This window comes from Saccopteryx bilineata, chromosome 11 (assembly GCF_036850765.1).
Source record: "Saccopteryx bilineata isolate mSacBil1 chromosome 11, mSacBil1_pri_phased_curated, whole genome shotgun sequence".
Classification (NCBI taxonomy): domain Eukaryota; kingdom Metazoa; phylum Chordata; class Mammalia; order Chiroptera; family Emballonuridae; genus Saccopteryx; species Saccopteryx bilineata.
Window position 1 is genome coordinate 43,760,513 of NC_089500.1, and position 27,120 is coordinate 43,787,632.

The following is a 27,120-nucleotide window of genomic DNA, read 5'->3' on the forward strand; positions in this document are numbered from 1 at the left end:
ATCCCTCAAAGAGCCTGTAGGTCCACCCTCCCCCACACCCCTCCCACTAACAGCCTGTCCTTGGACACCACTGGGTCTAGGGATGAGTTGGGAAGACAGACCCAGGGAGGCGCTGGAGTCAAGCTCTGGAGCATGTGGGTAGGGAATTCCAGGGCCCAGGCTGGAAGGGAAGTTGCAGGCTCGGGGAAAAATGTTCCCTTAGCCTCACAGACCATCCCCGTGGGGAGAGAGACAGGCTTGTGGAGTGTGGGGCAGACAGAGGCCCTTGTCTTGTCTGAGGGCAGGACTGCTATTTGGTTTTCTCAGCTTCTGGTCCCTCACAATGACTTAGCTTGCCTCCCTGGAAGGCAACTGGCTCAGAATCCCCAACTCAAAATATTATTGGGAAAGTAAAATCCATTAGCTCTAGAAGTCTGTGAGTTACTCTTTGAAAATGTAAATCATATTTTACCTGAATATATAGTTTAAGTACTGCTGGTCAATGTCACTAGGGAATAAGAGGGAAAAAAGAAAAGATAAAACGTAAAGTAGAAAAGCATTTTACATACACGAAGTTGTCATTACCTTGTGTTAATAAATTATATCTATGCATAAGTTACTACATTTATAAATTACCAATAAACAGTATGGAAGAGCACTTCATACTCAAAGCTGGTTCCTGGCACCTTTGTAAAGTAACACTTCCTAGGGAGATGAATGCACAGTGCAGGGCACAGAGACGTGTTGTAGAGCTGGGCACCCGAAATCTGTATAATTACGTTAACTAGTGACACCCTAATAAAAATACACTTTACAATAATTAATTAAGTGAAATAAAACAGTACTTCCTAGCTTAGTATGGTCACACACATCTTCACGTACGGCTGATTATTTCTTATGTGTCCATTTGTCACTTTAAAGGAGTGTCAACTATCTGAGACCAATGGACTAGCTTCTACGGCTACTAGATTTGACAAATAAAAATACAGGACACCCAAATAAATCAGAATTTCAAATAAAGAGTAATGTTTTAGTATAAGTATGCTCCAAATATTATATGATACATACTTACACTAAAAAAAAAATTCACTACTTGTCTAAAATTCAGATTTAATTGGGTATTTTGTATTTTATCTGGAAACTCTACTTTTTTTTTTTTTTTTTTGCTCCAGAAACACTTTATTAAAAGAACAAAAGGTGCTCTGGAGACCCGAAGTGACAGGAGCCATCCCTGCAGACCTGGCCTCCTCAGCCTCAGCCTCCAGGGCGGCTCTGAGGGCCCGAAGCCAGACGGCTGGGCTGGGGCTCTGACTGCATTGATCCAGCCGGCTGGGCTGGGGCTCTGACTGCCTTGCTCCAGGCTGGGCTGGGGCTCTGACTGCATTGCTCCAGGCTGGGCTGGGGCTCTGACTGCATTGCTCCAGGCTGGGCTGGGGCTCTGACTGCATTGCTCCAGACGGCTGGGCTGGGGCTCTGACTGCATTGCTCCAGACGGCTGGGCTGGGGCTCTGACTGCATTGCTCCAGGCTGGGCTGGGGCTCTGACTGCATTGCTCCAGGCTGGGCTGGGGCTCTGACTGCATTGCTCCAGGCTGGGCTGGGGCTCTGACTGCATTGCTCCAGACGGCTGGGCTGGGGCTCTGACTGCATTGCTCCAGGCTGGGCTGGGGCTCTGACCGCCTTGCTCCAGCCCAGCCGAGACCGGAATCTCTCCTTCATTAACATTCGCCGAGGCTGGTCCATTGACTGCCCACAACAAAGGCCTCATTTTACCCCAGCGCAGAGCTACTGACAGGGGACTCTGCTGGGTCTGAACCAAGCCCAGTTAGAAGGGCCTGGGGAAACCAGGAGAAGAGACTTGTGCCCCCGAGCTGGAGGAGGAAACGGGGTCCAAAGCAGCTGTTCACATAATTTTAGTGAAAACGTCATCTGAATGACTGCCCCTGAAGGAAGAGCACAGAGACTTCCCTGTTCCTCACACGTCCTCGCTGACGGTTGGATGTTTCGGGTCCTGGGGGACCTGGACTGCAACGGCTCCAACACAAGAGAAAGGGCCTCGGGGGTCGAGCCCGCTGTCCCGCTGCAACCAGACCTGCAGAGTCTCTGTCCGAGCAGGAGCAGCGCCCAGCACCACGGTCTCACCCTTTTCCTTAACCAAACAGCTCACTGAACTTTAAAAGTTTACCTTAATGCACTGGGTTTCTGGGACTTCCGTAGTATCTTATACACCCCTGAAAATAAAGCAACACGTGTTACTGGGACGGGGCGTTGTGTGTGAGCGGCTGCCCGCACTTCCCGGGAAGCACCAAATCCACATGGAGAAGAGCCTCTCTTCCCTAGGAGGGTCCCCGTGCCCACGGCGGACAACCGACAACACTTGGGAGAGTTTCCAGGATGCTAACTGCGTAATCCCGGTGATAATGTGGTCAATATGGACAGTGCTGGGCGGGGAAGGCTCTTGACCAACTGAAGGATTCACAGGAAGCTGCTGGTTGCTTTTGCTTCGTGTGCAGGAGAAACGCACTGGATTTCTGAACAGTGTTTAACAAAGGGCACTGCTCTTCCCCCTGGGCCTAAGGACAGGAAACACTAAACACAGGGTTTGAAATATAGTCACATGGTCCTTTTATTTAAAACACCTAGTTATTTTAGTTTTGTATACTGATGAGAATGTCTTTGGCACAAACTTCTGGATCTCTTCCCACCATCTTTAGAGAAAACCAACCAGCATCCCACAGGTGGACGTGAGCTTGCAGAACGGGAGCTGGTGTGGAGAGCATTAGTGTTTCCCACGAAAAAGAGGAGACTACATTGGAAACGGAACAGTTGAGGAAAACTCCAAAACAGGAAAATAAAACCAGAGAGCCTCCATTTAATTTTAACCTCAACACCTGTATTTAATCTTCTTATTGTCCAAAGTCACTAAAAAGTGAATGTACAATAAGGTCTAATTAATAAGCCTTAATTATTTAATTAAGCATGCTTTTAAAACTTACCCATGCAGGTTAAGTGAATTACAGCCCAGAAATATCCATCTGGATCAAACTGTAACACAGGACATTAAAAACATGGCTATAAGTGGATTAAAAAGCTTTGGTACATATATACTATGGAATTTACTCAGCCATAAGAAATGATGACATCAGATCATTTACAACAACATGGATGGACCTTGATAATATTATACTGAATGAAATAAGTAAATCAGAAAAAATTAAGAACTATATGATTCCATACATAGGTGGGACATAAAGATGAGACTCAGAGACATGGACAAGAGGGTGGTGGTTACTGAGAGGAGTGGGGAAGAGAGGAGGGAGGGCAGGGGCACAAAGAAAACCAGATAGAAGGTGACGGAAGACAATTTGACTTTGGTGATGGGTATACAACATAATCAAATGTCAAAATAACCTGGAGATGTTTTCTCTGAACATATGTACCCTGATTTATCAATGTCACCCCATTAAAATTAATAATAATAATAATAAACCAAAAAAACATGGCTATAGGTACCAACAAACAAACCAGCGTGACAATGAGAAACGCTAAGTGTCGATGCGCAGGGCCAAGCAAGGGAGCCAGGACAGGAATTTGGAGCCTTGAGCCAGTCCCTCCTCTCACTTCTCATCCGGGTGTCTATGACATCTTCCTAACGTGCTCCCTGCTCCCAGCACCCCTGCCCCAGTCCTCATCCTGTCCCCACCCTCGGTCTATAAAAGGCTGATCTGAGGATGTCACCTATTGCTTAAAATCATTCAATAGTCCTCCAGTGACTTCGGGATAAAATCCAAACTCATGACACTCAAGGGTCTCTATGACAAGACCTTGTCAACCCATCCAGGGCCATCTACTGCCCCCTCTCCAGAGAAAGAAAACTTGCACTTGCCTAAGCACAAACACTTCCCCCACCAGCTCAGCCCCTAGTCACCTTCCCTTCCTCGTCTCCGAAGGAGTTTATCTCATTCCACACTATTTCACTTACTACTTGCCTGGCTCTAGCATCAGAAAGATCTGGGTTAAACTCTAAAATCCCACTTAGTCATTAGTTGGTAACCTTTCAGGCTGCATTATTCTTTAGCTATGAAATCGAGGTAATAATAATCCCTTGTGGGATTGCTGTGAGATTTTAAATTAGGCACATGAAGCACTGGAACGGCGCCGGGCACACAGCAGGCTCCCCGTAATTGTTAGCTTTTCTATCTCCCAAGTCGGCCCATCTTCCTAGGTGCCTCACAGCGTCCCGTCCCTCCTGGGACAGAGCCCTGGCCTCCTCCCTGTGCTATAATTGTCTGTTCATCGTCTGTCCTCCTCCCCTTTGCTCTAACTAGACTCCGATTTCTGTCTGGATGAGGACAATTCTTCTTTATGCCCCCAGAGCCTGGCTCAGTGCCTGACACTTAATGGAGACTTAATAAGTGCTGGGGGAGAAAAGAACGAAAAAAGACCAGGCAATGGAATGACTACTGGGAGTGAGGGTGGGTCCTCAGTGCCTAATAAAGAAAAACAGATAAGCAAGTGAAAATCACTCTGCAGATGAGGACCTTGGACAAGAAGAAAAATCCAACTGTGATTCAATGCATGAGGCTGGGGCACTGGGTACTGGCTTTCAGGTTCTTCAAGAACACGCAGAGGGCAGACGGCACTCACCACAGCACCTGGAGACCAGAACTCTGCAGACCACACTTCCCAGCCTCGGGGAGAAGGTAAGGGCCAGAGGAAAAGCACTGGCGTGTCCAAAAGGTCCCCAGTCTGAAAGTGTTAATGCCTTGGCATAGGCCAGGTTATTCTGATTCTAAAAGAAAGGACTAGGAAATTCTGCTCATATACACAAGCTTCTGATAGTAAAAGATACTCGGAAGGCAAAATGTGTTTACCTGAACTTACCTGGGAGTCATTGAAGGGGAGGCATCCCGCAGCGGCAAGGAGGAAGAAGGCACTGCAGACAGGGGAATAAAACAAGTAGCTTCACTTTTCTTTTTCGTTCTTTTCTTTTTTTTTTTTAATTAAGTGAGAGGCAGGGAGGCAGAGACAGACTTCTGCTAGCACTCTGACCGGGATCCACCCCGCAAGCCCCTACAGGGCAATACTATGCCCATCTGGAGCCGCTGCTCCATTGCTCAGCAACTAAGCTTTCTTAGCAGCTGAGGCGAGTCCATGGAGCCATTCTCAGTGCCCAGGAGCAGTTCATTCTAATCTAGCCATGGCTGCGGGAGGGGAAGAGAGAGAGAGAGAGAGAGAGAAGCGAGAGGGGGAGGGGTGGAGAAGCAGATGGGCGAACTGGTCAGGACCAGCTTCTCTTTTCAACATCAAGGAATTTCCCAGATAGCACAGAGGCTGAAATACATCAACTGGAGCATAGGTGAGGCAAAGATCCCACGAGACCAAGCCCAGGTCCCCTGTTCACCCTCTGAGAGCCTCACTACTTAAGCAGTTTTCAACTGTGTGCTCCACTGAATGGACACCCAGCCACTTTCCCAGGGACAAGCACTTGCAGGACATTTGCAAAACCCATGCTGGCTCACTCGAGAAAATCAGTGTGCCTGTGCAATACGTAATAAAAGAGAGACTTCTTAAAACTATGGATTCCCAAAAAGACACTAGTGGAAAACTGGAAATTCAGTCTACAATTATGCCACTTACAAAAAGGAAAGAAACATCACGGAAAGCACCTTAGACTCTTCCATGCATCACTTTAACCAAATGATCAAACTCATGCCTCCAATAATCAGACAGATTTACATCACGTGTCTCCTGATCTGACATATTGAGAACGGCACAATGTCACTCATGTGACATCCCTCCCAAATATGCAAAACCTGAGCTTAATCATAAGGAAACACTGAGACAAATTCAAATTTCAGGGACAGTCCCCAAAGAAGTGGGCTTATGCTCTTCAAAATGCCAAGGCAATGAAAGATAATGAAAGGCAGAGGAGCTGTTCCAGATGAAAGAACGAGCAAGAGACACATCTTCGGGGGAAGAGATTACTAGAAAAGACCACATTGGGACAACTGGCCAAATTTGAACATGGACTCAACATCAGATAATATTTATTTTCTAAATTTGATAACTGCACTATTTATATAAGAAATTGTTATTTTTAGGAGATACACTTTAAAATATTTAGGGGTAGGGTCATGATCTCTGCAACTTATTCTCAAATGGTTCAGAGAAAAATTAAAGTAAGAATGATTATATATTATATATATTCTCTGTGATATATATATATATATATATATATATATATATATATACACACACACACACACACACACCTGTATACAATGACAGAGAAAGCAAATGTAAAAAATATTATTGATGGGTGAATCTAAGTAAAAGGTATATGTAAGTGCCTTATAATATTCTTGCAACTTTTCTGCAGGTTTAAACTTTTTCCCCAATAAAAGGTTTTATTAGGAAAATCTCTTATACATACTAAGATATTGACAGATGAAATGTTATGGGGCCTACGATTTGCTGAAGTGAGGAGGCCCTGGGCGGGGCATAGCTGAGAACTGTTGAAGCTGGTGATGGGCATACAGGGCATCACTGTGCTATTCTGTCTACTGTTTTATTATTATTAAGTGAAAGGCGGGGGGGCAGAGGGATAGACTGACCCTGACCAGGATCCACCCAGCAAGCCCCCAACCAGGCAATACTCTGCCCATCTGGGGCCGCTGCTCTGTTGCTCAGCAACTGAGCTATTTCAGTGTCTAAGGCGAGGCCATGGAGTCATCCTCAGCACCTGGGACCAACTTGCTCTAACCATTCGAACTATTGCTGCAGGAGAGGGAGGGGGGAGTTAGAGAGAGAGAAGGGGGAGGGGTGAAGAAGCAGACGGTTCCTCTCCTGTGTGCCCTGACAGGGAATCGAACCCCAGACTTCCACACTCTGGGCCAATGCTCTGCCACTGAGCCAACCAGCCAGGGCCTATTCTGTCTACTTTTATATATATGTTTAGAAATTTTCATAATAAATTTTAAAAAATTTTTTTAATAGTTTTTTTTTTATTTTATTTATTCATTTTAGAGAGGAGAGAGAAAGGGAGAGAGGGAGAGAGAGAGGTGAGAGAGACAGAGAGAGAACGTGGGGAGGAGCTGGAAGCATCAACTCCCATATGTGCCTTGACCAGGCAAGCCCAGGGTTTCGAACCAGCGACCTCAGCATTTCCAGGTCGACGCTTTATCCACTGCGCCACCACAGGTCAGGCAAATTTTTTAAAATTTTTGCGCAAAAAAGTAACACTGCTAATCACAGATATTTTCAGAAAGCTACCCTCATTCATTGGAAAGGCAATTTAGAGCTACCTTTTGGAGCGATCATTGGTTTTCAGTACACCTCTTCTAGGTTTTCTACAGCAAAAGATCTTGCCCTCTCACTTTCCCCATTCTCTCCACATAAGAGAAGGCACCAGAAAACACAAGCCCAAATTGTCACATATTATCTCCCCTACTTCCCATTCTACAGTGCGGTGTGGGGCCATTCAGGACTGAGCATTCCATTAGCCAGCAAACAGCAAAGGATCAGAAGCAGAGAATACAGCTTTGTTCCTTTTAGGGGACTTTGTCATATGACATCTCATACCAATATATTCTACATACATATACAAGTTTATATTTTGTATGTACATATATATGTCATCCACAACAACCTGATAGTTATAACCCCAGAACACTGACAGTAGTGATGTTAATCAATTCTTTCCACAGCCCCACACTCCAACAGTCCCCTCTGTTGTCATCATGTGTCGTTGTATACCCAACAGACTAGCATGGCTGGCTGGGCCCAAGGCAGGAGGACTGGTATGGGAGAGTCATCAGAATGGGGACTTCACGACCTTGGGAAGGTCAGGACAACAACGTCCCTTGGGACATCCTGAGGGACAGGAAGGTTCTCCTTTCCAGCCTACCAACTTTCAAGGTACGCGTGCATGCATGCGCGCGCACACACACACACACACACACTACAAACAAATGGAAGACTCCAAGGCACTAGGCTGCCGAAGGGCTCAGAGACAAAGGGTGGGATGAGTGGAAGGAAGTTGTCAGAGATTTTCTGGGACTGCACAGGAGCAGGAAGATTTAAGGGGGGAAAAGAGGAGAATCCTAATGGGTTTGGTGTCTTCCTGCAGTAGAAGGCTTTGTAGAATAGGACACTGCCTCATCCACAGGCAATGAGCATTAGAGACCCCCTCAAACAGATAAACCCTTGGGGTTGAGGGGAGATGGGAACAGCCAGGTGTGAGACAGCCCCTGGTTTCCACCAACCTTGGCTTTGAGCAATACCTGAGTATATCAGGTATTAGGGGCTTTAATGCCTTCCTTTTACACCTGTTAATCTTTTAAAGAAGAGGATAAGTCCTGATGTTTCTTTTTTTGCCAAGTAGTGGCCTGTAATAAAGTCAAAGAAAGAGACTGGATGAAAGCCCAGAAATATTTAAAACAAAAAGTCCTAGATCCATGTATCAAAGCACCGCTGTTGGTGTTGTATCTACAGGACAAAGCTCGCAGCTCCTGCAGAGGAGGCAGGAAGCAGTCAGGGAAGGTGTCCAGGTTGAAATCAGCACCCTGGGCACAGGGAGCTGCCTGAGAGTCTAGCGAGGAAACTGAGGCACAGAGGGTGTTGGCTCCTGCCCACCATCACTGTGCTGTGGCCCAGGGTCATAACCCCGATCCCTACACTCACAGGCCAATGCTTTTTCTACCACAGGGATTCTTAAAAATCCAATAAACTGCAAACATCATTTTTACAATTTTAAGTCATTTCCATGTTTTCCATTTTCATTCTCCATCAGTATTGCACAACTCTTAGGAAAGTTTTGGGCATCAATGACTGAAATCTAGCACGAGTTGTTTTTGCCTTAAGAATAAAATATTTCAGAAAAAAAGAGAGAGAGTCAATTTTAGAATAAGACACAAAATTGGGATATATGAGTTTATATAAATCTCCTTGTCAATTCTCAAGTATGAATTGTCAACAAACAGTTTATCATTACAGTTAAAAATCAGGTTAAATCTTGTATTTTAGAGGTGAGTGTTTTTTTTAAAACTTACCTACAGAGCTTTGCAGGAGAAGTTTTCTGCGTGAAAAATAAAGAGATTTGTATATATAATTAGTCTTTAAAAACTTTTCCATAAAAGAAAATACTTAGATCAAGTTTATGGGGGGCTTAAGAGCTTGCTGCACTTGAGTGTTTGTCGAGGCTTTTCCTGCTTGGACCAAATGAAGAATGACTCAGAGGTGCGGCGTCGAGTCACCTCGGCAAAGCACCCTGGATGCAGCTGTGCCACCCTCTCATCTGAATTAGGCTTCCTTGTGAACAACCAAAACGACACCGGGGCCAAGCCTCGCCGTACTTTACACACCGCGACAGGGAGAAAGAGAGAAGTTGATGTAACCTGTGCCAGGGAAGAAATTAAGCTTGTGTTCAACATCTACTTTGGTCTGTCTCTTTAAATTTTCCTTTCATTAATCCAGCTCTGACTCCCAGCGGTGCTATAAATTCTCTGGTATGATGTGGAAATTAAGAAACAGTAAGAAAGAAGGGACTTTTGACTCCACCCCTACAGAGAAGGGAAAGAGCAGATTGGGAAAATCTCAACCCGGCACTTAAACTCCCTGAAATGAAGACATTCTAACGCAGACTCCACCTTGACCACCTCCTTTTCGTAAGACAGTTTAAGGGAATTAGTCATTGCACTCAGGAAGAAAATTCTGGCAGGGAGAAGCGTAGATTGTTCTGTATTCAGTAGGGGAAATGGTCAAGGAGAATAACAGATTAATTCTGAACATTTCAGAAGGGTGATTTTGCTAGTTGAGGACAAACGACAGTTTCTGACTCCAGTTCAGATGAAATGTGAAGCATGACCACATTGTTTAAAAGGGAAGTGCTGACCAGAGAGACACGTGGTCTGCTCTGAAGGAGGTCTTAAGTGTTCACGCATTACTAACAGATTAACAAACAGATTCTGTTTACGTACAAAGCAGTAGCCTGCATCGTTAGACCCTTTACTCTCTCACCTTTGTGGACCCTCCTCCACAGAGTACAGAGGACATGCCACTGTGGCTCCACTGCCCCCTGGTGGGGACACCCATCCCTTCAGGAAGGAAAGGATGACCCACACAAAGGTGACCTGGCTCTGAACACCTGGATAATTATCCCTATTATGAGAAAAATGTGTCACTGAAAGGTTTCGAGCTAAATATAACCTACATCTCCACAGATTGGTGGAAGTGTAGGAACAGAGGGAGGGGGACAAAAGGGATGCCCCCACTCTCCCAGGAGTAACATGTGCACCCGGTAACTATGCGGGGCTTCTGTTCAAGGGCAGCGAACCAGTCTGGTGCCTGCAAGAGTTCACCCATTCCAGAGGAGAGTATCCTTTTATATTGTAAACCCCTCAGACTACAGGAGCTCAGACCTGAGACATGGAGAGCAAAACGAGCAAAAGTTCATTGTCAGACGCCATCCACTCAGGGTTCCAGAAACACCTCGGGAGTTAGTGTCAGGGCAGTCACCTTGGGAGTTAGTGTCAGGGCAGTCACCTCGGGAGTTAGTGTCAGGGCAGTCACCTCGGGAGTTAGTGTCAGGGCAGACACCTCGGGAGTTAGTGTCAGGGCAGTCACCTCGGGAGTTAGTGTCAGGGCAGACACCTCGGGAGTTAGTGTCAGGGCAGACACCTCGGGAGTTAGTGTCAGGGCAGTCACCTCGGGAGTTAGTGTCAGGGCAGTCACCTCGGGAGTTAGTGTCAGGGCAGTCACCTCGGGAGTTAGTGTCAGGGCAGTCAGCTCGGGAGTTAGTGTCAGGGCAGTCACCTCGGGAGTTAGTGTCAGGGCAGTCACCTCGGGAGTTAGTGTCAGGGCAGTCACCTCGGGAGTTAGTGTCAGGGCAGTCACCTCGGGAGTTAGTGTCAGGGCAGTCAGCTCGGGAGTTAGTGTCAGGGCAGTCACCTCGGGAGTTAGTGTCAGGGCAGACACCTCGGGAGTTAGTGTCAGGGCAGACACCTCGGGAGTTAGTGTCAGGGCAGACACCTCGGGAGTTAGTGTCAGGGCAGACACCGTTTCAGGCCCCCCGGGTCCCAAATCGCCCAGTGATAAGTCCTGGTGATTGGGGCAGTTTACACCTCAAACACACACTGCCAAAAATCACAGTAACTATCTAACATCACTCTGGGTGAGCTCACTTACTCCGAGGGCTACTCTGTGCTGCTGCTGCTCCAGGTGCTCTGCACGTATAGACAGACTGTTACAAGTTTGTTAACAGCCTTGGGTTATGCACTCACATGAGGACGCTGAGGCACTGAGAAATTAGGTCAGCTGCCCAAGGTCGAAGGGTTTGGCGCAAGGCGACCCACCTAGCTCCAGGGCCTGGCCCTTTACGACCCTGTTCCGCCACAGCCCGCCTGCCAGTCCGACAGTGACGCCCCACTGGTCCTTCCAGGCCACTAGCCCTCATTTGCTGTTTCTGATTCAGCAGAGGACAGTCGGGATTAGGATCACCCAGTGAGCGAGTGTGGAGAAACACATCAGTTCCATTTTGATTCCTCTGCATTCCAGATGCCCAGGACACACCAGGGCTGGGGCCCAGCAGCCAGGGGGTCTGAGCTGAAGAGCCAGGTCCGGGCTGGAGATGGGGCTTCAGGAGTCACCAGTGAACAGAAGGTAGCTGGTGTCACGGGTGTGGATCAGATTGTCCAGAAAGTGCGTGGCGTGGGAACAAAAGGCTCCTCAGAGAGAGCCCTAGGAGACCCTGGGGCAAAGGAAAAGGAAGGATGGGTGGCTATGAGTCAGAGAATGGGAAGAGACCGGCAGGGACGGGGGAGTGCGGATCAAGTGAGCTACGAGAGTCAGGAAAAGGGCGCAGGGTGATGAACGAGCCAAGGGAGTCGCACAGGGAAGCGTCAGTGATTCAGCCAGAGCATTTTCAGGGTAGTGGTGGGGCAGGAGCAGGGGTTGACGGGGCTGAGGGCACACGGGCGTGGACGGCACGAGAGACCCTCTGTTCCCGCTGTGGCGGGCAAGGGCACAGGTGTGGACAGCACGAGAGACCCCCTGTTCCCGCTGTGGCGGGCAAGGGCACAGGTGTGGACAGCACGAGAGACCCTCTGTTCCCGCTGTGGCGGGCAAGGACGAGGAAGAGGACGGATGAGGTGGAGGCGGAGGGGGTGCATGAGGAAGCATGCGCTGGCTTTCCTGCTGAGGTTTGGTTTTGTAGACACACTCTCCCTGTGCTGTGTGGGTGTGAGTGGGTCTCCCAGGGCCTGCTCCACCCATGGTGGACTGAGAACACTGGGCATGTTTATAGACCGAGGGAATAAGCCAGCAGAGGGGGAGAGGCTAACTACCCACCGAGCAGGAGGGGAGGTGACCCACGGAGATGCCGCCCTAGCAGGCAGGACGATGGGTGCACAGGTGTGCAGCGTGGCCTTGGCCACAGGAAGGATGCTTCTGTCTCCTGTATCCCTATAAGACGTGTGCTGACTGAATGGCTTACCAGCCTCTCTAGTTTAAAAGTTCCAAAATTTTGTTTAAAAAAATCATTTCAAATGGGAAGATATTAGAAACAAAGGAACTCTCAAGAGAGGGACCAAGCTAAAACCACCACTACGAATGTTAATAAACACAGCTAACATGTACAGAGCATCTGTTCCATGGCCGACACTGATAGGAGCACTTGACGTGGCATCCTCCCAACAACTCTGTGAGTTGGGTGAAATTACCAGCCCTTTTCACAGATGGAGCAGCAGTGAAGCCACTTGCGCTAGCGGGTCTAAGGCTGAGCTGGGGCTGGGAGGAAAAGGAACGTCCGTCCCAAGGCGGGCCAGTACCACCAGCACCTCATGTGCAGCTCTGACACTGATGTCCACGAGGTGCCTGGAGGAGCTGGAGGGGGGAGCCCCCAGGCCCCCAGTCCCTCCTCCCTGCACCCAGGGGCCCTGGTTCAGGCCTGGCCTGGAGTGGAGCTTCCTGTGGCCAACAAGCACTCGCCCGTGCTCGGTGAACTGAAGGGATGTCAAAGCTGTGGTCCTTGACATTTATAACCACTGTCAGGCAGTCTTGACTGGAAACAGGTGTCAGGAGAAGGTAGATACTAATTTAAGCCACATCAAAAAAAAAAAAGTGTGCCTTTGACATTTAAAGTAAGAGAAGTGAAACTAGCATTTTGCGATATCATTTACCTCTTTCCAAAAACATTTCTGGTGTCCACAGATGATAACTTCAGCTGCATTATGCAAAGTGAGAAACACAGGAATAGCCTGAAAGAAAACAGAATAATAAGCATGAAAATATTTTCTTTGATCTTTTAGTTACATAATTCTTGATTTCTGCTTAAAAATAAAGATCCGTGGGAACTCCTGGCATTCGCATATACTGTATTACCCACTCCAGTAACAACTCCTGCGTGGACTGGTGCTCCTGGGTGTGGTATTGTTCTAGGCAGGGCGAATGTATGGCTCCCCTCCTACGAGTATTCTCATCAACACCTATTTGTTAAGCACCTGCTGAGTGTCAAGCACTGTGCCAGAGAACACATCCCGTGAACGAGGGGAACACAGTAGGAAGACTGTCCCTATCAAGGTTAGAGCTCTAACAGAGCGCACAGGCAGGTGCGCCCAGCCCAGGGAGGGGAGAGCAAGTCTTCTCGGAGGAAGTGAAGTCCAAAGGCTGACTGAGAACTGAACAATGAACCAGAGTGAGCCAGACACAATGGGGAGTGTTGCAGGCAGAGGATCATACAATGGCCCCGAGGACAGAGTAAAGCCAGCTCCTCAGCAAGTGGGGGGAGTTGAGTGGGTGGAACAGAATGTGGAAGGGAGGAATTGGGAAGAGGAAGGTGGAAGACTCTGATATGGAGTCACCTCCATATCAGGGACTCAGGATGTACCGAGGGCCACTGGCACCACTGAAGAGTTTTGAAGCAGACAGTGACACGACCTGAGCTGTGTGTTTAAAGGTGTGTGCAGGGTAGAGGACAGGAGGCAGGGACGGTTGCAAAAGTCTAAGGCATGGTAGACTGAGCCCCCCCAACCCTGTGCAAAAATTAGCCACATCCCAATCCGAGCCTGCGAATGCCACCTTACATGGTGAAAAGGGATCTTTGCAAATGTAATTAAGTTGAGACTCTTGAATAGGGAATTTACCCTGGATTATCTGGGCAGGTCCTAAATGGCAACACATGCATCTATCCAAAAACGGCATAGATTTGACACACACGGAGGCTGCAACGTGACCACAGAGGCAGAGACTGGAGTGATAAGGCCACAGATAAAAAATGTCAGCAGCTGCATCCTCCTCTAGAGCCCCTGAGGGGGTGCGGTTCTGCTGACATACCTGGATTTCAGCCCGGTGATGCTGACCCTGGAACTCTGGTCTCCAGAACAGGAGAGACTAAACGACTCTTGTTCCGAGCCACCCGTGTATGTGGTCATTTGTCACAGCAGCCACAGGAAACTAAGGCAAGAACGACAAGACGGTGGCCTGGACTTGGGAGTGGCAGTGAAGATGGGCAGTGTGTCCACAGTCAGGAGACATTTAGGAAACTGAACTGAGGCTAACATTTGAATAACTGGAATCAACTTCGCACCAAAACACAAAAAAGGGAGAAAAAGGAAAGTAACACTCCAATGGGTTATTAAGACACACAAAGTCCCCACTGCGCATTGACTAGAGCTGGGCTGTTGGCTGGGAATGCCAGTCTCTCCTAATTTCATAGAACATCTTGACGAGGTGAGGGGGAAGGATTTAGGGGCATGGGGTTTTGTTATCGTCTTTGCTGTTGATGATGATGATTTCCTAGAAGGCAGAAAAAGGTAACGGACATGCATGGGTTTTGGCATCAGACTGGGCTTCAGGCCCCAGCTCCACTATCTGCTAGTGGAACAGGGCAGTGACCCAAGCCCTAGTTTGCTCCTCTGAAGTATGAGGATAACAGTATCTACAATCAGCAGCTATTAGGAAGAACCGCGGAAATAATGACGGTGCAGGATGTAGTGAGTGGTTCAGGAGCACTATTCGAAAGGTCGTCTGTATTACCTGATACCACGCCCACCCTCAGCAGCCTCCACAAGGCTCCTCAATTGGGAAACTGTCCCAGCTCAGAGCACCTGCTTAAAGATCACGCTTCTCACCTACTCCCGGATGAATTTGGTCATTATCTCTTTGGAGGATATATTTTTACCTTGCTTTTAAAACTTTCAGAACTTTATAGCCCTGCCCTATTTTAGCACTTTGTTCTAAACTGCATTGATTTACTTCTCTCGAGTTCTTGCCTTACATTTCCCTCGCCTTTAATGTTTTCTGCTCTTATTTTATCTTTCATTAAAAATTCAACTCAAACTGCCTTTTCTTTTTAATTATTTTCTATTTTACTTGACATTTGTGCTTTTTATTCCCCTTAGAATTACTTTGTTTTAAATTATTTTTATGAGGTTTTTGTTTGTCTGTTTGTAACTGGCTTTATCCACAATGCCATGTTTGGCACACTTGGACCCTGGCCTTCTAGTTCTCGGCTTGAGAAGATGGCAAGGAAAATCTTGGACAGGTTAATCATGCGGCAGATGAAAGTGAATATTAAAGGGCAACTTGGATCTTATTTATTTAAATATTTTGACTCCTTGACTATAAAATCAATAATGAGGCCAGATTTAGGACTGAGATTCTGGAGGTCTAGACTCTAAATCTAGACCTAAAAGAGCCTTAATTTTCCCAACCTTATAACCTGTGGACAGGTTTCTAAACCTCCCTGGGTCCTCCTCTGAGTAGATACAGATTCTGGAAAGGGATCTATCTATACATACAAGATTGATTTTAAAGTATACTAATAATAGCTACCAATTATGTGTTGAGTACAGGGGCAATTATTTTCATTGCATTCTCTTATTTAAACTTCCTCCACACAACTGTATTAGTGGGTGCTGTTACCCTGATTTATAGGCAAGGAAACTGAAGCTCAGGAGATTAAGTAACTTGCCAGAGTGCTCACAGCTAGTTCAGGGACAGAACCATGACTCCAGTCCAGGCCCAACTGCAAAGCCCACATTCTTAGCTGCATGTTATAATATCCAAATCACATCAAGCTCCTGTATAAATATCCTAGACCTATCGCTGTCCATAGTCCAATACGACTGGTGTGTTCCAAGTCCTGCCAGTCGGCTTCCTCTAGTAATAAAACTGGTATGATCTAAAATGGAGGAACACAGAATAAACTTTATGCCAATTAAAAAAATATATATTCCATTTGTACCTAAAAAAATTCAATCAGAATTTCTCAAGCCATTTTTCTCTACTGAGAAGCTAGCAGGCTTTAGAAACAGTAGTTCTACAACTGACTATATATCAGCCTCTGTAGAGATCCATCAAAAACAATATTGAGGCAGTGTGATTTCCCTTGGCCTCTAAATCTGTGCACAAGACCCAGTGTGATCTATACTAATAGTTCAGGAGACCTACTAGTGACTGATTCCTTCAGAAAACCAGCCCTTTATTATCTTTATGGAGCGAGGGTCAGCAAGACTTACATTGCCAAATCCAACGAAATCTGAGGAAAGATAACAGCAATAACAACAGCTAAGACATACTGAATGCATATTATGTTCCAGATACTGTTCTAAGAACTTCTACATATTTAATCTTTATAATAACTCTATGAGGACAATACTACTACTATATCCCCATTACACAGATGAGAAAATAGAGAAATAGATTCTGGTTCTTTTTTTAACCTGCCTCTTAATAATTGGATGATCTAAACACTTGCTTCTTGCTGAAGAGAACAGAAAAATAAGCATGCCCTCCACATTGTCAAGGCTGTAGGAATGGCCTCAACAACAAAAGATCCTAACATCTTTCATCAGAAAAAATGGCCCAAAATCACCTACCATAAAGCCCAAATCATCATTGTGACACAAAATGTAATTGACCAAATTCAAATTCACTGCAGGACAATTCATTTAGTTACTTAGGGGCATAATTTGCGACGAATTTATTCTTAGAGTTCATTAGCATGAAATTCAACATTTCATCCATGTACCATTGGAAATTTTTCTCTGGCTGTGAAGAGATATTGGTAACTATAACTTAAAATCTTTCACTGTTCCCATGCTTCCCAGAGTGGAATTTTGAAGACTTCGTTGCTATTTTGTTCAGGTGTTAGGACTGACTTGGACCAGCTTCCTATGGAAAATAGTGGCCCTACTCACAGGCATGGCTTGGGTCACTCTGCAGAGGGGTGGACGACTTCTTCTTAAAATTTGTAAAACAATGTCAATCTTACCTTCTTTTGAGGTGATTCTTCAATGTGTGGGAGTGGCCTTAACCTATAATATAGAATAATTGCACTCTAGGCCCTTGCCTTTATTTTTATTTTTTTTTATAAAAGCACAACTTTTACCAAAATTGTGCAGGCCAGAAATAAGGTTCTAGAAGGCTGCCTAAAGGCAGTCTGCCGACCTGTGATGGAGCCAGAAACCTCGAGAACAGTGGTTCAGCCCAGAGAACTGCTCCTACTGAGTCGCGCTGCGCCCCCATGCCTCAAAAACGCATGAAGATCCGAGAAACCAGGTTACCATTTTGTTCATAACAAAGACGTACTGCAGACCCTGCCTCCCTGAGCGGCCCTGTCTGCCCTTCGTGAGGACTCAGCGCCTGAGAGCAAGAAGAGCTCGGCTTCTCTGTGGCAATGCCCCCACTATTAGCTCACAAGCAGTGTGAGTCTTGTAACTTTTGTATTTGGCTGCAGAAAGCTCAAGACCCAACTAATATTTATTTTGTAAAATATTACAGCATAAATTTCTATGTGTTAAGTCTTCCTGTTACCTCATTTACTTTTTCTTTTACCTCTATTTAAAAAAAAAAATGTTTATCTCTTTTAATCATAATCATCCTTTTAAGCCACCAGACATCCTTTTTGGAGGTTGATGAGATATTTTTGTACATGTATATATGTATAAATAAGCACATTTATAAACTGATTTGCATGAAGTAAGTTTAAGTGTTTATTTATATTAATTTTATTATTCTGTTGTTAGATGACAAACTCCTTAAGGGCAGAGGACCAGACTCCCCTCTTTCCCAGTGTATCTGCAGTACAAGCTGAGAGGTCATCTCAGTCCTTCATGTGGGCATCACATCAAGCAGATGACCCATGTTTACAGGCCTTGCTGTATGAAAAATAGACACCTCAAAATACAGGAACTCCTCCAGCGTGGTGAGATGCATGGGAGTAAGAATGGGACTAAAGGCGGCCTCAGTTTTCTGGCTTGCTCACTTGAGAACGTGAATGAATGCACGGGCTAGAAGAGAGGGCAGGCTGGCCTGCTCTCAGTGAATGGCTCTCACCCTTTTTACGCAAGTGCACAGAAATAAGTATGCATATCCCACAGCATGAGAAGAAGTTATGAGTGAGGCCAGTGAGAGACCATGATCTTTCCTTCCTCTTCATATAATCCCCAAGAAAATCTCCATTGGATCCCAGGGTGTTTAAAGATAAATGTATATTTTCAATTGTGGTAAAATATACATATACAATTTATAATTTTAACCATTTTAAGTGTACAGTTCAGTGGCGTGAACTACATTTACATTGTTGTGCAACCGTCACCACCATCTGTCTTCAGAAATTTTTCATCTTGCAAAGTGAAACTCTATACCTATTAAATATTAACCTGTCCTTCTCCTCTGTCCCAGCCCTGGCAGGCACCATTCCACCTCTGCCTCTATGAGTTAGACTACTCTAGGGACCTCATATATGTGGACTCACAGTGTTTGTCCTTTTGAGACTGGCTTATATCACTTAATATAATGTCCTCAAAGGTCATCCATGCTGTAGCATGTGTCAGAATTTCCTTCCTTTTTTAAGGCTGCATAATATTTCGTTTTGTGCATCTCCCCCACTTTGTTTATCCATTCATCCACCAATGGACACTTGGGTCGCTTCCACCTTTGGCTGTTGTGAATAATGCTATGAGCATCGGTGTACAAAAATCTGTTCAAGTTTCTGTTTTCAATTTTTTTGGGGGGTGCAGACTCAGAAGTAGATTTTGTGGACCGTATGGTAATTCTACTTTTAATTCTTGGAGGATTTACTGTACCTGTTTTCCACAGCACCATTTTACTTTCCCAACAGCAGTGAACAAGGGTTCCAATTTCTCCACATCCTCACCAAACTTGTTACTTTCTATATTGTTGATAATAGCCAGTCTAATGGGTGTGAAGTAGTATCTCATTATGGTTTTGATTTGTATTTTCCTGATGATTAATGATGTTGAGCATCTTTTCATTAATTTATTGGCCATTCGTAGATCTTCTTTGGAGAAATGTCTATGTAAGTCTTGCCCATTTTTTAATCAGGTTATTTGGTTTTTGTTGTTGATATTAATCCTTTATCAGATAAATGATTTGCAGATATTTTCTCCCATTCTGTAGGTTGCCTTTTTACTGTTAATAGTGTCCTTTGATGTTCCAAAGTTTTTCATTTTGACAAAGTCCAATTCATCTCTTCTTTCTTCTGATGACTGTGTCTTTGTTGTCACATCCAAGAAATCATTGCCCAGTCCCATGTTGTGAAGTTTCCCCTTGGAGCACCATGTTAATAAGTCATTTTATAAGGATTATAGAGAACATCTTTAGATGGAACGAGTAGATAACTAAAATCCAGAGGAGGGGTTTCCTATTTTGCCAGAGAGCCCACATCTTTATAAGTGGTCCTTGCAACGGGACTCTGATCAGCTCTGAGAAGAAACCAAGGGGAAAGGAGAGAGCTGCCTCTACCTAGCGGGGACAGGAACATGAGGGGAAGAGTCTCCACTCCATGTCAACACTTACATTCTTCCCCTTTGTGGCTCCAAGCTCCTTTACATGACATTGGAGCCAAACAAAGAGGTCTCCAGTTTACTTAACTAACTCACTCCATGTGTGTTTCCTCAGCAACACCCCCATCCAATCTCCATCCCAACATGTTGAGTGAATGTCGTGCTCACAAAAGACAGAAACCCTGACAAGCAATTTGGGAAGGACCAAGATCAAAGTAAGACACCAAGTCCAGTCCTGTTAAGATGTCTTAACTTAGATTTGCAGACTCTCTCCAACTGCCGACTCCGGCTTCCCCAAGCAAGGACATAGCATGGTTTGAGGAGCCAAATCACCCACACCAGCATGGCCCCTCACAAGCACCCTCATCATGTGTGAATCTGCAGACATGTTCTGAACAATGGCCAGCACGGGCTTTGAGGCACCCTGTCTACCTGAGAAGGCTTCTGGCCAGAAAATTATATAACAAGAATAGTAGTGACTGGTCAAGACTGTACTGTCCCTCCAAAGACGGGCACACATGCCAGCAGAGCCATCACCACTGTGAGCTTATGCAGTGTAGGAAGCTGGAGAAGCAGGCCTGGATTGGCCCCAGTGAAGAGAGAGCAACGACACAGCGCCCCCACCCTGCCTCGGCCCCTCTCCGTCCTGCTAGCGGATCCCCTCTGGCTGGTATAATTTAGGGCAGAAACAGGGTGAGCTTTGGAGATGCACCGCATAGCTAACAAACTTGGGTCTGGACCTCTATTTTAACTTTTACTAGCTGTTGACCTTGGCCAAGTAATTTGCATCTCAGGTTCCTCAGCTGTCAATAGGAGTAATTAAGTCCAACTTCATGCCATGAAGGTTGGCAATGGGAAGGGCCCAGCACATACTACCATTGAATATTCATGGTGGCTACTCCCACAGTGAGCTGTGTGTCTCTCACTGACTCCCTCTGAAGTTCCTCAAGATCAGGAACCGTGATTTGTCATGAAGCCTCCAGCACACAGTAGGTCCCTAAGAAATACTTGATAATGGTTAGCCACAAGAACAACCTCTTTCTCTTAACTCTGTATAGCATTTGGTTGTGAGTCTGAGGTGGAAAAGTCACGAAAGTGCTGTCCCACCGGGCCTTTGCAGAGTGAAACCAGCTTCCTCTCAGGAGCTGCACATCAGGAGAACAGAGTTTCCAAGTCTTGTCAGAGACAGGAGGCCTTTACAGAGCAAAGCTACCTCCAGAGTATTTTGCATAACAATGCACCCATGGATTTTAAATGAGCACTTGTTCCCCAATTTTTCATGGATTCATTAAACTGACAGCTTGGCACCAGCATACTGATGCCTGTTTTCTATCTAACACAAGCTGTACAAGGACCTCATGTTTAATCCACTTTATGAAGTTTTAGGCAACTACGTGAAAACAAAGAACTCAGAAAACAAAGAAAGCACGCTACACCTACAACACAGTGTGTGTCTCCTGTCTGTCCTCCTCCCCTAACTGGGCTATTGGGGGTTTTGGTTTTTCCCTTTGCTCAAAGAGTTTGATTTGTGAGAGCTTCTTTTTACCTATTAAAGGAGACTGTGCTCTAGGTCAATGCTACTCACAGTGCTGAGCCTCAAGAAGATAAGCAGCCCGCACCAGAACATAAATCAATTCTTTGCGTCCTTCTACAGAAAGTATTGCTGTAAAAATGAAATGTCAGCTCAACTAAGCTGTAGGTTTAGTGCGGAAGTTGATGTGCATTCCGGCCCAGTCTCCTAGGATGGATAACACAGAGCTCACGACCGGCAATGTCTGTGGGTCACATTTCAAAAAGCACTTTCTAGGTTGTACAACTCCCCATCCGCCTGCACACATATTCACTGACATTTATGATGGATTTTTGAGGGGTTTTATGCCATCTAGTATCCTTACCCTTCTTTTGGTGAAGCATCCAATATTGAGGATCTGCCACAACCTCTCTTGGTTTGTGGAATCTAGGTATGTTGAGGGCTGGCTAAACAGTGCTCTGAGTCTTTCTAGCCATGGTGACTAGTTCAGAGAGGGGGTGGTCCAGTGCCAGACAGTCAGCACGACCCCATGCTCCTGGTTAGCTTTCAGACCTGTGCTGGGCAGTGGACCTGAATGATCCAAACAGCGAGAATCCAGGGACTCACACAGGAACCACAAAAAGACAGTCTCTTTCCATTAGACTTAAAATTGTGAAGATCTGAGTGTGGAGTCAACAACACCCATGAGATTGGGGTCTGGCTGTGAAAGGAGGCAAAGGCAGAGAGCAGAATTAAAAGACAGAAACACAGAAACCGGATTCTGAGTGTGTTATTGGATCCTCTGGATCAAGCCTTGCCTGACATTTCACTCACGTGAAACAGTGAATTTCCTCATACGTAGACTAGTTTATGAGCTTTCCAACACTTGCAACCAAAAGAGTCTGGAGTTATGCATGACTACTATACCCTGGGCCTGTTCTAAAGTCCATAGGCATTGGTCTTAAAGAGCATCTCTGAAAAGGCAACAGGTCAGAAGAGCTGCCACTGTCTAGAACCAGAGGCAGACGATCAAGACTTCCCACACCTGAGTTCCTTCTGCTGTCAGGTGGTCACCCAGCACCGATCAGGTGACCACGAGAAACACGAAGATACAGAAAATAGATCACTCTAGAAACAGGAAAAAGCACTGAACAAACAAAAAAATATTTTATTATTAGCACATGTTAATTATTCAAACGTCAAAATTCTGGCATCAATAACTACCCAGGTCTTAGAAAAACTTTAGAGGCCTTTGGACAACACATTGCTTTTCTACCAAATGCTACACTCCGCTACAGGAGGAGAAGCGCCCCCCGCAGGCCAGGCTGTAAAGTTAGGCAGCAGGCGAACAGGAGTCTGACTGTCTCGGGAAGGGCGGCCAGAGCCTGCTGTGGGCCTCCGATCTGGGCTGAGCACCACCATGCACTGCGGGTTACTCTCAGGACCACCCAGGACGCCCCCAGCCCCGCACTGTGAACACCATCCCATCTCCTTAGGGTTATAAATCATGATGTAAAAATTTTTATTTAATTTATAAATTGCTGCTATTAATTCTCGGCGGCTATTTTGCAATTCTGCTGTTGTCCTAACAATAGTATAGTCATCCAGCCAGGCAGATCTGGTTTGCTTTTCACTGTTCTCATATCTGACAGCTAAGGGACCAACGTAACAACAAGCTTTACATGAAAGGACTGAATTGTTTTGTAAATTTTGCATTTTTCCAAAAATAGGAATGCAATAATTTTTTAATAGACAAAAAGTTAGTGGTCAGGGTAAAACGCATGAAGAGTCATTACTTGCGGTACTGATTTTTCTAAAGCCATGTTCTTAGTCTCTGGTTAATGGTGGTATTAACGGATTCTCTTTCAATGGCAAACTCACTCCACTTTTGGAGTTCCATATAATGTAACTGGAAGAAGTTTATCTTCACAGCTCCCACCCTTGAGGAGCCAAATCCTGGGAAGACAGAGGAGGAGGAGGGAGTAGAGACATTTTTCACTAGCATCCTCATGCTAGTGGGTATCGATTCTGTGCCAGGCACGTACATCCACAACTGAACCCAGCATGCCCCGGCCACATTACCAATGGGCAGGGTTATGGTTCCCCAGGAGCAAGGAGCAAGCTAAAGCCTCTCTCCTTCCTCCTGAGATAGCCTGCATTCGGACAGAGCAGGCTGGCCCTATCTGTGACGAGCGCCACAAATGTTGCTGCTCTTTCTTCCTGCACCTCCAGCTGTGCCTGTCCATCTTATAAAACAAGCTGGCCCTTCCCTGTTATCTTCAATTCAGGTAGAGGGGGTACAAGGCCCCATGATGGCGCCAAGTCCCAGGCTTATTCTCCAATCTGGCTTGTGCTTTGTCCCCTGTTGACCTGGGAGCAGAAAGTTAAAAGGCAAAGGAGCAGAAGAGAGAAGGCTGTCCCCCCAAACCTCTAACACTTACCAGTCTGGACAGAGCTCTGGAACCAGCATAGATTATGCCCACAAACAGCACTGAAGCAGGAAGCCACATCAAAACAGCAGATCTAGAAAGAAGAAAAGAGGCCATGATACACCTGTCACTTTATGTCCAAAAGACCTAGCTGGAATGTGTTATCCTTCAGACGCACCAAAGACAGTGACAGCGATTATCTAAACGTCCTGAGTGACTCGAGAAGTGTGACGTGGTCTGTACCTACTGAGAGTGATAGAGGCTAACAAAGCCATCCCGCCTAGAGCTCGCCACTCTGCCATCTACCTGGGCTCCTGATCCCACAACAGGGCATAGATGAGCTGGACGTGGAAAAAGCCTTCCTGCAGGTTGGGACAGGGGACAAATCTAATTTTTTAAGGGGGCAGTAAACATTATTCTTTGGATTTTAGTAGCTAGAAGTTTTGAACTCATCCCAAATTATAAAAACTTTAAAAGGCTGTTTACCTGGGCAGTATATCAAACAGCTCTGTAGAACTACAACAAAAGGAACCACAGTGTCAAAGTACAGGACTGGAAAATAAAAGCATGCTAGAACTTGGGCTGGGAGGCCATGTGCTGACTTCTTCAACCGTTAACCTAGAATGCTGGTTCCTGGAATCTTTAAGGATTTGATTAAATTGTGGCCCACCAAGAACTGCTTTTCATTACAATTTAGACTTGGAAAGCCGGTAGCCACGGCCACCATCACAGCCACTTGGCTTTTGCACATTAGCATTTAATTCAGGCAGATGGTACTGAAACAACAGAGCCAAGAACTGGTAGGCCATTACCTTTATTCCTAGCTCGCACTTGGCAAGTGAATAAACACAAACACACTGGGCTCCAAAACCCACTCACTCAGTGCTCACAAAGCTACTGACAAATCCGAGTTTCCTAGAATCAAAGGCCTCACCAGCCTCACTCAGTCCCCTCTGCATGCCTCCATCTTGGCTGCCTCCTCTCCTCCACATGGCCTCTCCGCCCTGCTACAGCGCGGCCCCTCCGCCCCGCTACAGCGCGGCCCCTCCTACAACGTGGCCCCTCCGCCCTGCTACAGCGTGGCCTCTCCGCCCTGCTACAACGTGGTCTCTCCCTTCTCTACAACAACGTGGCCTCTCCGCCCTGCTACAGCGTGGCCTCTCCGCCCTGCTACAACGTGGCCTCTCTGCCCTGCTACAACGTGGTCTCTCCCTTCTCTACAACAACGTGGTCTCTCCGCCCTGCTACAACGTGCCCTCTCCGCCCTGCTACAACGTGGCCTCTCCCTTCTCTACAACAATGTGGCCTCTCCGCCCTGCTACAACATGCCCTCTCCGCCCTGCTACAACGTGGCCTCTCCCTTCTCTACAACAACGTGGTCTCTCCCTTCTCTACAGCAGCGTGGTCTCTCTCTCCTGGAACAACGTGGTCTCTCCCTTCTCTACAGCAGCGTGGTCTCTCTCTCCTGGAACAACGTGGTCTCTCTCTCCTGGAACAACGTGGTCTCTCTCTCCTGGAACAACGTGGTCTCTCTCTCCTGGAACAACGTGGTCTCTCTCTCCTGGAACAACGTGGTCTTCTCCCCAAAATGGCCTCCTAGCTCCTCCTTTTAAAACTTTTTGGCCTGAAAGTCCCTCCTCCAGCACACATTAGCATAACCAAGCCCCTTCCCAAACAAGAATGTAGTTAACTATCACGTGAGAGCATCATCACGTGAACAGTGGCCATCTTTAACAATAAGAGTAAGCAAAACCAGAAAATACAGATTTTACAACTCATTTGCCCAATAAAACTCTTGCTCCTCAAGAAAAGCAAAACCCAGTGTTTTATGGAGTGCATATCACTGAGGTTGTACTTTGTTTCCCCCATCAATTAGAAATGCATTCAGTCCACCAAGTCAGGTTCCCAGAACAATCTTCTATTAATAGCTATAAATAAATGAGACCATTCCAGCAAGCTATAACATAAAAATCCAACTAACTCAATGAACTGCTCTCCTGGGATGGTGCCTGCTCAAGAAATGATCTTTGTTAATTTTATTAGCATGAGCAGGCACTCCACTCATGGTCAGACCTGCTTTTATACAACTTCCCAGGGAACATGGCATTAAAATGTTTCAGTCTCTTGCAAGGCCTTCAAACCCTACTTCTTATGTCCATTCATTCAGCAAATACTCAGAGCAGCTCGGAAGGTGCTGACAGCACCAGAATTATTAACAGCAACATCACAGTTGACATTTGTTGAGCCCTGGCTACAGACCAGACATGGTACTCAATGTTTTCTACACCATATCTTTTAAAAATCTGCACAACAGTCTTATGAGGAAAGTATTATTGTTACTATCCCCATTGTACAGGTGAGGAAACTTAGGCACAGAGATTTTAAGTAATTTTTACCTATGGTCAAAAGAGCTGGTAATGGCAAAGCCAAAAATTGAATTCAGGTCGGCCTGACTCTAAAGCCCTAGATTTTTTTTTAAGCCCTAGACTTTAACCACCCATTTATACATTACCCTCAAGGACCTCATACTCTAACGGAGCACTGACATGTAAATAAACAAGCAGCAAACACAAGGTTTTGTCTGGTAGCTAATGACCTGAGGAACTGCTAGTCCTACAGCAATACTAGATGTCTGCTCTTCCAACCAAAAGGTGCACACAGAAAGGAATATGCCATCCACCATCCTAATGGGTCACCCATAACATTAGCCAAAAGCTACTCCTCTAGGAAAGGGCTTTCCCATCAGATATGAAGGGTCAGCAGAGACAGGATCCAGGCCCAGGGCACGCTCTGGAAGCCCAGAGAATATACTGCAGCAAGGATGATGAGGAAGGAAGGAAGGAGGCACTGGGGAAAATGGCCGCTGGCCGAGCCGCTGCAGGCCCAGGACTGTGGAATGTAAGGTCAGTGAGGCTCCAGACATTGTGTTTCCTTCCGTCTCAAAGAAAACTCTCGCCAAGCAATGGACTCCAAGAGACATTAAGGTATCTGAGTAGCTGTGGACGTGCAGAAAAGAAAACATGGTGCCTGATCTGTGGTGGCACAGTGGGTAAAGTGTCCACCTGGAAATGCTGAGGTCGCCGGTTCGAAACCCTGGGCTTGCCTAGTCAAGGCATATATGGGAGTTGATGCTTCCTGCTCCTCTTCCCTTCTCTCTCTCCTCTCTTTCTCTCCCCCCTCTCCTTTCTAAAATGAATAAATAAATAAAGAGAGAGAGATTCTATAAAAAAAAACAAAAACAAAAACATGGCTAGGGAACATCTTCTATTTTACCCCTTCTACCCCAAAACACAAAGACATTTATTCAACTAGAAAAGATATACACAGGTCTAGTTGGACCAAAGCAACATCGGGGAGATGCAACAGAGCAACTGTGTTGAGCATATGGCTCCAAA

General features: G+C 46.1%; 1 protein-coding gene across 1 annotated transcript in view; it reads right to left on the reverse strand.

The window, feature by feature from the left end:
- LOC136315732 (UDP-N-acetylglucosamine transporter TMEM241) overlaps positions 1-27,120 on the reverse strand; it is a 90,359-nt gene that overhangs the window by 36,980 nt on the left and 26,259 nt on the right. Inside the window, exons 4-10 of the mRNA XM_066247587.1 lie at positions 23,738-23,819; positions 13,157-13,234; positions 9,032-9,057; positions 4,863-4,914; positions 2,975-3,023; positions 2,164-2,209; positions 452-487 (exon numbers count right to left, since the gene is read on the reverse strand). Coding sequence (XP_066103684.1) covers positions 452-487; positions 2,164-2,209; positions 2,975-3,023; positions 4,863-4,914; positions 9,032-9,057; positions 13,157-13,234; positions 23,738-23,819 — 369 coding nt within the window. The remainder of the gene's footprint in view (positions 1-451; positions 488-2,163; positions 2,210-2,974; positions 3,024-4,862; positions 4,915-9,031; positions 9,058-13,156; positions 13,235-23,737; positions 23,820-27,120) is intronic.